The 13,407-nt window shown below is 46.9% G+C and overlaps 1 protein-coding gene across 1 annotated transcript in view; it reads right to left on the bottom strand.

The window, feature by feature from the left end:
• PHGDH (phosphoglycerate dehydrogenase) overlaps positions 1 to 13,149 on the bottom strand; it is a 33,649-nt gene extending 20,500 nt beyond the window's left edge. Inside the window, exons 1-3 of the mRNA XM_004420596.2 lie at positions 12,916 to 13,149; positions 2,424 to 2,575; positions 661 to 726 (exon numbers count right to left, since the gene is read on the bottom strand). Of these exons, the coding sequence (XP_004420653.2) occupies positions 661 to 726; positions 2,424 to 2,575; positions 12,916 to 13,053 (356 nt within the window). The 5' untranslated portion in view covers positions 13,054 to 13,149. The remainder of the gene's footprint in view (positions 1 to 660; positions 727 to 2,423; positions 2,576 to 12,915) is intronic.
• Between the last annotated feature and the right edge of the window lie 258 nt (positions 13,150 to 13,407).

Consider the following 13,407-nt stretch of genomic DNA (forward strand, 5'->3'; position numbering starts at 1 on the left):
GAGTTTCCTTATGTTATGAATCCACAGGTAAACACAGGGATACCAGGGCAGCTTTTTTTCCCATTCTCTTACAAAACAGATCTGTAAGGAAAGTGACAGAGGTAAGATCTGGGGGCCACAGGAATCAGCGAGGGACATAGCCCAGCTGGGAAATCCAGAGAGCTTCTTGGATGAATTAACACTCGAGCTTAATCCTGAAGAATAAGACGAGTTACCTAGACAAAGACGATGGGGAAAGCTGCTCCAGGCAGCAGAAATGGCATTTGCAAGGCTTAGAGGTTAGAGAAGGCACAGCATATGTGGAAACCTACTTCAATACCTGGCACAGAGGATGGGTGTGGAGAGTGGAAAATGACTGAAGAGAAAAGCAAGATCATACACACAATTATCTTCTCAATGAGTCTGCTCTGAGGTAAGGAGCAGCAACCCTGTAACCGCCCTCTTCCCATTTGCAAGCACCAGAACCTGAGAAGCCACTTGACCTTGGTCTGCAGAACAGTGTCATGGATGTTCAGTGAGGACTGATGGTCTTGAAGGTTCTTAGTAGTCTGCACATCGCCAAGCTGAGTGTTTCTAAGTTTCTTGGGGTCACTTTGCTTGGGGAGTCATAATAATTGATATACCAGAGAGACTGGCTCTGCTGAGAAGTCAGGGACTTACCTGGCCAGACACATGATCATCCCACAGGTGAGCTCCGCGGCACTGAGGCTGTTCCCATTGGGAGTGCTGAAAACCAAAGAAAAGAGAGGACATCAGTGGGCCCAGACCTGGTATTCCCACTCCTGTCCCAATTGAAAGCCTCAAGCACATGCTGTGCTCTCTCCTGTTTCATGAGCTTACCGGCTCTTATACAAACCCCATGCCTCCATCCTAGGTTCTCCAATGTTCTCCTGCCCTAATCCCAGGGCTGGAAGGAAACCCCGTTGCCCTGGCTTTATGTTTTCATGTGGAGGGACCTCCATCAGAGAAACACAACCGGCCTCTCTATCCAAACTCACTTATCCCAAGGCAGAGGAGAAGTGCCTCACTTGATTAGGAGATGTATGTGGCTCAGCCCTTTTCTCTCTCATCTCAGGATCTACCTGCCTATAGAGATCACAGATCCCTGCTGCTCCCTGCCATCAATCTTACTGAGGCTGTGCCTATGACAAGTGAGCAAGTCTACCGAATGCAGAGGTCAGCCCACTGCCCACAGACCTTCATCAAATTGCCCAACCTGGCTTTTATTAGTAACAAAGCTAATAGTTTTATCTCCACCTGTCTGACTTCTCCTCCTATCTCTCAACAAATTCTGAACTGAGAAAGCTTCCTCACAGCTGAATACACAAGGCAATGCTAACTCTGCTCATTTTACAGAAAAGAAAATAGAGATGGTAACCCACAAAATTATTTTTCTTTTCTTAAAGGTTTGTTTTTGTTTTTGAAAGAATTTATTAACACACATTTCATTCTCCTTCTTCCCCTACTGGGTCTTTTCATGTCGGGAAATGAAGGTTACAAGGAGAAAAAGTCAAGAGATCCTATTTAAAAAAAAGTCAAGATAAAAGGATTCTCAGAGTCTGTCTGCCCACAAGACCACCTGCTTCCCAGCTCCCCCAGCGAACAGACTGTGTGGGGACGCTGGAAGAGGTACAGGGACTGGAGGCTGCTGCCTCTGGGTCCAGGGCAAGAGTGAGGATGGGTTACCGGTTAACATTTCTACTGTTGGATCTTGACCTCAGTCAGATGATCAGTGAGTTAACCTCTGCCCTGTAGGGGGAAGTGGAGGGAAAGGACTTGAGAACGATAAGGTTCCCAAGCGAAGAGAAAAGACGTAAGGACAGAGAAGTGGATGGAGGATAATTTTGCCTCACCGTCTAAGTGCCAAAACAGGAGCCAGAAATGAGTGACACCTTATGCTAGTGTGCTGACATGACCTTTGCCCTAGGTTTCTGGAAAAATAGCTCTAATAGGAGCCCTTTTCCTCTTGGCCCTGGAGTGTGAAAGAGAAACTGGGGCCCTGACTCCAGAAGGGTGCAGGGAAGTGAGGAAGAGAAAGAATGTAGAGTCACCCTACTAGCATCTGCACAGGGAGACAGAGAAAAGCAGAGCTAACAAAACCAGGCTCCAGACAGAACAATGGGGGGAGGGGCAGAGCCAGAGCAGAGAATGCAGATAAATTCACTAACATTCTTCTGATTCCAGAACCAGGCTGCAGACATGCAAACACCTGTGGGGCGGGTTTGCGAAGCATTTTGAGATTACAAACAGCTTCAATGTCAAAAACCTTCAGCTGTGAGCATTGCCCACCTGTCTGGGCTTGGCCTAGACCAGGCATCCTCCTGGAAGCCCTTCTAACGCTGACTGGGCTTTCTCTAAAGTTTTTTCCTTCCTCCTCGTGGTCAGTCTCCCCACTCACCCCCCACCCGGCCTCCTCAACTTACTTCATGACCAGGATGCCCTTCCTCGTTGCGGCCTCCAGATCCACGTTGTCAACGCCCGTGCCAGCCCTGCCCACCACCTGGAGCTTCTCTGCCGCATTGATGACGTCAGCGGTCACCTTGGTGGCCGAGCGGACGATAAGGCCTTCACAGTCCTAAGGCAGAAGAAGAAACTTCTGGGTCCACAGAATTGGTGTAGAAGACCTCCTAGAGCATCTTTGCCCAAAGTGGGAGTTCCTACATGCTGGCCGACTTCAGATATATTCAAGGAAGGGAAGGCAATGGCATTTGTATTTTGTTTACACATCTGAAAGGCTCTACCATCAGTCAGTCCTGGGTTCAAATCCAAGCTCCATCCCTTACGAGCTATGAATCTGAGCTTCGGCCTCAAGTATGTGAGGAGGAAATGAGACAGGACAGGGACAGCACCTGGCATCATATCTGGCCCTGCTCAGTGGACATCACTCCCTCTACCGACACTGAGCTACCAAACGGGTGAGTTGGGATCGAATTCTACTTTGTAAGCCCCTCTGCCTGGGACATGGAAGGCACTCAATACATGTTGGTCGGCTGAATGAATAAATGAACTGAACAAAAGACAAAATTGTTGAAAGAAAAACATTTCCTAAAATAGATCTCAAAGTAAGGGGAAGAGAGGAGAACAATTAAACCGGTCTACAGTTGCTCAGAAACCCAGGCAATATTAGACTAAAAATATACATATGTGAAAAATAAGACTTGCTGGATTCATCATAGCCACTTTACTTGGGCCAAGCTAGACTCCAAGACAGTCCTCCTTAGGCTCATCCAGAATCCTGGGGTATCTTCTCAGAGGAAGGATATTGTTGCCCAGATACCCAATAGGAAATCCCGAGAAATGGAGCAGGTGAATAAGTGCACGCTCTGCCCCCAACTGGCTGTCCCAGGTAAAGAAGCAGCAACTGTCGGTGCACAAGCAGCAAGCTGGGAATCAGAAAGCTGGAGTTCTAGTCCCAGGTCTGCCAACGCCAAGTCATGTCATCCCCAGCCCTGGTCTCTATCAGAATAAAACAAGAGGGTTGGGACAGATGGCCCCTCAGGTCCCTCCCACGTCTGATCTTACACCCCTGAGTGTAAATCTCACTGAATTTTCCCCAGCCGGATCCCATGTGAATCTTCTCTCTTCCCTCCCTACCACAGGGATTCTGGAGACAGAGAAAGGCCAATGGGCTCCTGGCTCCTAGGGCGAGGGCCCACACTGTATTTATTGTGCACGAGAGCCCAAGAACAAGTCTGGACAAGCTACATGGAGAGTGAGCAGAGAGGTATTTTTCTCAACTGAGGGGAAAAGAGGAATGAAGCTTACGCTGCAGCAGAGTACTTAGACCTGGAGGGCTTCCAAACACTGGAATGACTGTTCAAGAGAGGTTGCAGCGTTATTTCTCTGGAGGTGTTGCTGCTTCATGCATCGTCACTGGTTGGGGGCTGTGCCTGACTGCAGAGAGCTAGATGCAGGACCCCTCATGGGCACTCCAAGCCCTTTATGTCTGTGGTACTGAAATAGAACCCCAAAATGTGAGATTCAGGGGCCAGCCTGGTGGCGCAGCGTTTAAGTGCACGTGCTCCACTACGGCAGCCCAAGGGTTAACAGGTTCAGATCCCGGGTGTGCACCAATGCACCACTTGTCAACCCATGCTGCGGTAGCATCCCATATAAAGTAGAGGAAGGTGGGCATGGATGTTAGCCCAGGGCCAATCTTCCTCAGCAAAAAGAGGAGGATTGGCAACAGATGTTAGCTCAGGGCTAATCTTCCTTACACACACAAAAAAGTTATGTTTACACTATACTGTAGAATATTAACTGCCCTAGCACTATGTCTAAAAAAACAATGTACATATTTTAATTAAAAAAAACTTTATTGCTAAAAAATGCTAACCATCATCTGAGCCCTCAGCAAGTCATAATCTTTTTGCTGGCGGAGGGTCTTGTCTCCGTGTTGATGGCTGCTGACTGATCAGGGTGGTGGGTGCTGCAGGTTGGGGTGACTGTAGCAATTTCTTAAAATAAGACAAAAATGAAGTTTGCCGCATGGACTGATTCTTCCTTTCACAAGTGATTTCTCTGTAGCATGCGATGTCGTTTGACAGCATTTTACCCCCAGTAGAATTGCTTTCAGAATTGATGTCAGTCCTCTCAAACCCCGCTGCTGCTTTATCAACTAGTTTTATGTAATATTCTAGATCTTTTGTCATTTCAACAATCTTCACAGCATCTTCACCGGGAGTAGATTCCATCTCAAGAAACCACTCTCTTTGCTCATCAATAAGAAGCAACTCATCATCCATTAAAGTTTTATCATGAGATTGCAGCAATTCAGTCACATCTTTAGGAGCCACTTCTAATTCTAGTTCTCTTGCTATTCCTACCACATCTGCAGTTATTTACTTCCTCCACTGAAGTCTTGAACCCCTCAAAGTCATCCATGAGGGTTGGAATCAACTTCTTCCAAACTCCGATTAATGTTGATATTGTGACCTCTTCCCATGAATCACGAATGTTCCTAATTCCATCTAGAATGGTGAATCCTTTCCAGAAATTTTTCAGTTTATTTTTCTCAGATCCATCAGAGGAATCACTACCTATGGCAGCTATAGCCTTACGAAACGTATTTCTTAAATAATAAGACTTTAAAGTCGAAATTACTCCTTGATCTATGGGCTGCAGAATGGATGTTGTGTTAGCAGGCATGAACACAATATTAATCTCACTGTACATCTCCATCAGAGTTCTTGAGTGACCAGGTACATTGTCAATGAGCAATAATATTTTGAAAGGAATCTTTTTTCTGAGCAGTAGGTCTCAACAGTGGGCTTAAAATATTCAGTACACTAAGCTGTAAACAGATGTGCTGTCATCCAGGCTTTGTTGTTTCATTTACAGAGCACAGGAAGAGTAGATTTAGCATAATTTTTAAGGGCCCTAGGATTTTTGGAATGGTCAATGAGTATTGGCTTCAACTTAAGGTCACCAGCTGCATTAGGCCCTAACAAGAGAGTCAGTCTGTCCTTGGAAGCCTTGAAACCAGGCATTGAACTCTTCTCTCTAGCTATAAATGTCCTAGATGGCATCTTTTTCCAGTATAAAGCTGTTTCGTCCACATTAAAAATCTATTGTTTAGTGTAGCCGCCTTCATTGACTATCTTAGCTAGATCTCTGGATAACTTGCTGCAGCTTCTATATCAGCACTTGCTGCTTCATCTTGCACCTTTATGTTATGGAGATGGCTTCTTTTCTTAAGCCTCATGAACCAACCTCTGCTAGCTTCAAACTTTTCTTCTGCAGCTTCCTCATCTCTCTCAGCCTTCATAGAACTGAAGCGAGTTAGAATCCTTGCTCTGGATTAGCCTTTAGCTTAAGGGAATGTTGTGGCTGGTTTGATCTTCTATCTGGACCACTAAAACTTTCTCCGTATCAGCAATAAGGCTGTTTCGCTTTCTTATCATTCGTGTGTTCACTGGAGTAGCACTTTTGATTTCCTTCAAGAACTTTTCCATTGCATTCACAACTTGGCTAGCCGGCATAAGAGGCCTAGCTTTCAGCCTATCTCAGCTTTCAACACGCCTTCCTCACTAAGCTTAATCATTTCTAGCTTTTGATTTGAAGTGAGAGACATGTGACTCCTCCTTTAACTTAAACACTTAGAGGTCACTGTAGGATTATTAATTGCCTAATTTCAATATTGTTATGTCTCAGGGAATAGGGAGGCCCAAGCAGAGGGAAAGAGATTGGGGAATGGCCAGTGGGTGGTGCAGTCAGAAAACACAGACAACATTTATTGATTAAGTTCATCATATTATGTGGGTGCAGTTCATGGTGCCCCAAAACAATTACAATAGTAACATCAAAGATCACTGATCAGAGATCTCCATAACAAATACAATAATGAAAAAGTTTGAAATATTGCAAGAATTACCAAAATGTGACACACAGACATGAAGTGTGCAAGTGCTGTTGGAAAAATGGCGCCAAGAGACTTGCTCAACACAGGGCTGCCAGAAGCCTTCAATTTGTAAAAAACACAATATCTGTGAAGCACAATAAAACGAGGTAGGCCTGTACAGTCACGTGTTGCTCAGTGACGGGGATTCTCTCTGAGAAATGCATTGTTAGCTGAGCTCATCATTGTGCAAATATCAGAGTGTACTGAAGGGGAACAAAATTTGCCACCCCAAAATGTGTCTCTTTAACGTGAGGATTCTTTTAGGCTGATTATTTTTAAGAAACAAAAGACTCAGAAAGTTTTTCTTGGTACCTTCCCCTTAACTGCCTTAAAGAATTAAGATAAAAAAAAACCTGTCTCAGGATGCGAGCTATCGCCTTAGCATAACATGAACTAGGTGGTAGACAAGGAGGAACCTAGAAAGCCTGTTTGTCAGGCTCCCCTCTGTGTTCTTCTGTTTCTGTGTGACCAAACACTTGTTTTCCAAACATTTGCTCCTTTTCACCTACCCTTGAATGGCCTTCCTTCCTTTGAAGTCCCTGACCCTTTCCACCCCCAATATCTTTTTTGTCTTTAGCCAAGGTTTGTATTTAAGGTGAAGGCTTTGGCCATTTTGGTGAGTCACTTGGTTTTCCTGGGTTTCTCTCATGTACACATGTTATTAAACTTTTGTTTGTTTTTCTCCTGTTAATATGTCTCATGTCAATTTAATTCTTAGACCAGCCAGAAGAACTTAGAAGAGTAGAGGAAAAGTTCTTCTTCCCCTACAGTACTTACACAAACCTAGATGGTATAGCCTACTACACACCTGGTATATATGGTACTAATCTTATGGGACCACCGTTGTATATGCAGTCTGTCATCGACCAAAACATCATTATGCAGTGCATGGCTGTAATTTAAACATGTCACATGATTGCAAATCCACCTTCAGAAATCCCTTCTCTTGATCGTGATAAGAAGGCATAAGAGCTACATATGACAGTGCTCAAGAATTTTCCGAAAAGGGAGAGCAAGCTGCGAGGGAGCCAGGAGAAAAATGTTCAGAAGTTGACAATTGGTCAACAGAACCAAATAAGCACTAGACAAACAGACCCATGTATGTTTGGGAATTTAGAAAATAATAAAGGTAGAATTCAAATTGATGGAGAAAGAAAGATCTACACAATAAATGGAATTAGAAAAATGTAGGGAGGGCCGGCCCCGTGGCTTAGCGGTTAAGTGTGTGTGCTCCGCTGCTGGCGGCCCGGGTTCGGATCCCGGGCGCGCACCGACACACCGCTTCTCAGGCCATGCTGAGGCCGCGTCCCACATACAGCAACTAGAAGGATGTGCAGCTATGACATACAACTATCTACTGGGGCTTTGGGGGTAAAAATAAATAAATAAATAAAATTTAAAAAAAAAATTAAAAAAAAAAAAATGTAGGGAAAAAATTTAATTCCTAAATCACTATGGATTATTAAAAATCCAGATGAATTAAATAATTTTTAAAATATAAGCATTAGAAGAAAATGTCAGGGGATACTTTTATGATCTTGGGATGGGGAAGTTTTGTTACCAGACACAGACCCTAACCTGCTTCTACGTTTGCTCCAGTAACGGTCTCACAAGCAAGGCACACATCCCAGAAACCATAAAAGAAAACAGTGACAAATTAGATTACATTTGAAATTTAAACTTCTGTATGGAAAAGATCCCATAAACAAAGTCAAAGGCAAGTGACAAGCTTGACATGGAGAGAAAACTCCTTGCAACATATATTACAGAGCAAGGATTCATCATCCAAAAGGACCAAGACTTCCTACAAATCAATTTTTTTTAATGATAGAATCCAGTAAAAAACTAGGCAAAGTATGAGGAGTTCACAGAAGAACTGCAAAGTGGTTAGTAATTTATAAAATGACTCTTAAACTCTAGCTATCAAGGAAATGGAAATTATAAAATGTGGTATTTTCAGGCATCATATTGGCAAAAAGAAAACTGGTCATATTCAGTGTTGGTGAGAGTGTAGGGAAATAGCATAAACTGCACAACCTTTTTGGAGGGCAGTGGGGCAGCGTGCAAGCACATTTTCAGTGTACACTCCCTTACCACCAGCAATGGCACCTCAGGTAACACAGAGGAAATAAAACCTCCTTTGAAGTGGTCAGCCCAGGACCAAGGGTCAAAGTTCAATCGACAAGAAGCTGGCACGGAGCAAGGACCATCCAAAGAGTCATAATCTTATCACCGTACCTCTCTAGTGTCAAGTTCCTGGGCCAACATCCAACATCTCAGGCCCGGTCCTGCTCCAGATGCTCTACTCGATCATTCCCTTGGGCCCCAAAAGTCTGGCCTCCTTGAATGTTCTCTCCAAAGCTGCCACCACCCTCCCCAAACCTTGAGAATCTGGTTCTCACAGGACAGACTGGCTGTAGGGGAGGATGTAGACTCCTCAGCAGTCCACCCCGTTCTTGCAGGCCCTCAGGACAAGCACTGAAACAGCACTATTTTCCTTTAACAAGCACAGCCTCTCTCTATGGAAAGAACTCCCTAATGGAGAGTTACTCTGTAGTCTCTCTCTACTTTTCCCTCAAGGGTGGTATTCCTCAAAGCAGCTTTCTTTGAAGTCAGGAAGTCTGAAGAGTCTCCAGTCAGACCAGATGTGCATTCAGAGCTCACCTGTCCCAAATGGGGATTCAGCCTGTGGAGACTCCCATTCAGCAGACCCTGGTCCCACACTGAAGCGGGCATCCCACGTGACCAGAGCTCACTAGCTTTCAAGGTCTCTTACACCCTCAACTACCTCCGCTTCACTCAATTCTTCGTTCAATTGCATCATCAATTGACTCATTTAACCAGTATATGTTTATTGAGAGTCTACGTGTCAATCTATCTTCCACTGACCACTCATAACCCCTGCACTCCCAGGTCCCCTTCTCAGGTCCCATGTCATCCCTCCAAGATTTGGCTCCATGCTGCCTGCCGGCTGAGCTCCTCTCTTCTACTTATGCAAACCACAGCCCTTTGCAAATCCATCCGCATCCTCCCTGCAGTTTGCTGTGATTATAACTTTCTTCTCCAGCATTCCGAGGTCCTCATTGGCACTCCCTGGGCAGGAATGCACCTCTCCCAACAATGCAACCGCTCTGCTGTCTACTGCTCTCTGTGTGCGATGTCTGTGAATGAGCGCCAACTGGAAAAGGCACTCCCTACACATCGCTGTCCTCCCAGCTCCCCATCCCTCATCTGCCTTAGAGCTGGAAAACAGCACGCCACTGTTCTGCTGGATTTATGGCTGCTCCCAACAAACTATGCTAACTTAGCAGTGGAAACCCATTCACATTCCTCAAGTTCACACATGCTTCCTTTCCTGGGAGGACAGGCTTGGGCTTGGGGGTGAGTCTAGCCTTGCTCGAGCCTCTGACTTAAATCATTGGAGAAGTCAAAGAAACTCTCCAGGCCATGTTCCCCAGCTATAGAGAATGCAGGTAGGCAGTGTCTGGCACAATGTGTGGCACTGATAAAGTAGATGACTATTCAACTTTTGCAAACTAAATCCTAGTGTAAAGGGTGAGAACTTGTTATTTTAAAAGAGCCTTTCAAAAGATGGACTCTTGCATGGAAATTTATTCCCGTCTTTATCTTTCTTGAAATTCTGAGATAAAGATATAAATGTGCTTCAGTAAGTTAGATGCATTACCAGCATGCAGTTGAGTGGATTCTGACCAGCATTGCTATTTAATGAAGCAGAATAAATATCAGAATGCATCACATATAGTAAGGACATTATTTCATGAAACTTGAGTGTGTGAATATACATGTGTGTACACTGATGTATGTGTACACTGAGGTATGAGGAATGAATGAATGAATGAATTTCTTATTTTGGGTCATGGTCAAAGTTTAAAAGCCACTGATACGTGGTCTAAGATTATTTAAATGTTCCTGCATATTAGCTTTATTTAAGATGTGACACCTGCTGATAGAAGAGGGGTACACAGTCTAAGTAACAGTTTCGCGAGTTCCAAACCAGATGCTTTATTATTCCAAGCCAGTGTTTTCCAAACTTTTTCAAGACCTACAGTAAGAAACACATGTTTAAACTGTGATTTTATACTCACATACCACACACACACAACTACACACATAATTGAAACAAATTTCACGACACAATACTTAGCCTTACCATCTGCCCTGCTTTCTGATATTCCTTATTTTGTTTTTTTAAATGCTAATTCTGACCAGTTAAAACAACTTCATTACCACCCACTAATGAACTGCTTCAAGCCTGAAAAGCACCGTCCTGGGAGATGATTGTACTTCTGACCACGGACTGAGAGAGCAAACTGTGCCTGCCCAGAATACCAAGGAGTGGGCACAGAGGCCAGGCCTGCTCAAGCAATGTGCTCAAGCTTCCTTCAGTATTAAAGAGACTTAAATGGGGGAGGGCAGTGACACTAACCCAGACACCTCTGCACGCAGAATAAAAAGGCATAGTGCAGTTATGAGGACCCTCCTCCAGGGTTCCAAGGCTGCCCGAGGAGCCTAACCAGCATTCTGAACCTAATGTTTTACAAAGACAGCCGCGAAGGCTGGGCGCTCCCAAGCAGCCCAACAATGCCCAGCGGTCAGTAGCTCCTGCCAGGAGTTCTCAGTGCCTTTAAAACATCCTCCAAGTTTCAGCTCCAGACTCCCAGCACCCAACCAGCTGACATACCGACTTCATGGAAATCCCCTTTCATTACTTGTATGGCCTGCCATTCTTCTCAACTCTGCACTAACCCCTCCTTGTCCCTACCCCATCCCCAGGGTATAAGATTTCTAATTTCCATAAGAAAGCCACAAAGCACTAAATCACAGCAAATTCCCAACCTGTTGGTCTGCTGGAGGTGAGGATCAGAAGCTTGTCTAGAGGCACTCCACCACTGCCTTCTGCCCATTGCCCAGAGCCAAGGCCATTGATACCATCCACATAAAAGAAGAGGTGACAAGTGTGATGCGCCTGCCTCCCATCCAGTCCTACCACGCTCCAAGGATCAAGTCCTGAGCCCTTGACCCCACCCCTTCCAACCTGATCACTCCCTTCTCTCCACTCTTCCAGCAGCGCCGAGTCTAGGCTGCCAGATAGTCTCATTTAGCACTAAGTACTGGGTCATCTGGTCAATCATCTCGCGTGTGTTGGCCAGGCTACCTAACTAGCCTACAAGATTCCTGAAGGCAAGGACCGGTCAGAAACAGGGCTGGATACCTGGATACAGCACCAGGGGGAGGAAGGGGAGAAATGCGGGAGGGTCCGTGGAGAAATACAGCAGCAGATACAAGGGCAGACAAGGAGGCACAGGCAGTTTTGACGACCATGAGGTTAAAGCAACAGCAGCCGCCACTGTGGTTTGATTTAAGGGGCCCCCGGAGGAGGGAATCGTCGAGGGAGTGGATCTGCGCTGAGGTTGGTTAATAGGAGGCTACACTGCGGCTGTGGGAGTTGGGGGGTGGGAGAGGATACCTCGGACCGGTGGGGTGAAAAATACCAGGGTGCTGGGTGCAGCATGGAGCTAAGAAGTGCAGGAATGGGGTGAAGAGTTCACAAAATAAATGTCATAAGACTGGACGAAGCCACCAAACCTCGCAGGACCCTTACAAACAAGGCAGAGAGATTTGAAGTCGATGACGCTAATTGTGTATCGTAACAAACCGAGATACGTTCTTGAGAAAGATTTGCTGAGAAATACAAATTTTGGGGGGGAGCTTGGGATCGGATTCTAGTCCAGTCTGGTCATTCCAGACCAGCGACGAGGCCATCCGCTGTGGCCGCGGGCGGAGACTAAGCCCGCACCGTGGCAGCTGCGGCCGCGTGGGCGGCCCCGGGGATCTCGGGCGCCCCCCGCCCACCCTCTTTCCTGCGAGCGCTCCCAGGAGGCCGAGGGGCGGAGAAAACTCGCAGCAGTCTTGCATCAGACGAAAGGCGGGCACGGCAGTTGCTGCTCCAGCCGGGCCGCCTTCCCTGCAGCTTCTCCAGCAGCCACGAGACAGGCTGGAACTCCGCCAGCGCCTCCCAGGGAAGGCAGGACGCAGCCGGGGGAGCCAGGGCTTGATCCGGGAAGGATCACGGGTCCCTGGGCTCCCCACAGGGAAGCCACTTTGGCCCCCCTCCCCCAGTGCCCCTGAGCGGGGGGAAGAAGCGGCGCCCGGCTGCCAGGGCCACTGCGCGCGAAGGCGCTAGGGAGCCGCGCTGGCATCCCGCCGGCAGCCTGCAGGACCAGTTGGAGCAGCCTGCACTTTGCAAAGCTCGCGGGAAGCAAGCCGACGTGAAACCCGGGGAGCAAACTGAGCGGAAAGTTTGCATCCTGCAGCTCGCCACGGTTCGTTCCTCCCTCCTTCTCCCCCCTCCCCCCAACCCCCAATTTCAAGAGGCCACAGGACTGACTGATACCAGGGAGCGGGGGTGGGGGTGGGGCGTGCTGGCCCGCGCACAGCCAGCCTGTTTCGGCTCAGAATTCCACGGAGCGCTCGTCTTTCTCCGCTCGCCTTACCTGCAGCTCGGCTATCAGCTCCTCCTTGCTCAGGTTCTGCTTCTCTACCACCTGCAGCCCTCCATCTTGCAGGATCTTCCGGCAGCAAGGGTCCAAGCTATCGCTGATGAGCACTTTCCGTAGATTTGCAAAAGCCATTGCTGGAGTCGGCTTCAGAATCGGCCCCTCTCGCCGGGCAGAAGCACCTCAGGCAAGAAGCTGCTGTTCGGGCTGGCGAGCTTGTGTAACTAGGCAGGATTCGCGATCTCCCGCTCCCCCTTTATCTCCCCCTCCTGCTTCTACTCTCTCTTTTTGATTGGACAGAAGTGCTCCAACTCTCGGTGACTCCCGCCTCCTCCTCAATGTTCTGAGCCTTCAGATTCCCGCCCACTTTTTTATTCTCGGGCAATGAACTTAATCTCAGCCAAAGCCCTTCCTCACACCTGGTGAGCAGATAGAAGCACAATTTACGCTGACTAGCTGATTCATATCTGAAATAAACTGAGAAATATT

This window comes from Ceratotherium simum, chromosome 2, assembly GCF_057802395.1.
Source record: "Ceratotherium simum simum isolate JZ-2026a chromosome 2, ASM5780239v1, whole genome shotgun sequence".
NCBI classification, from domain to species: domain Eukaryota; kingdom Metazoa; phylum Chordata; class Mammalia; order Perissodactyla; family Rhinocerotidae; genus Ceratotherium; species Ceratotherium simum.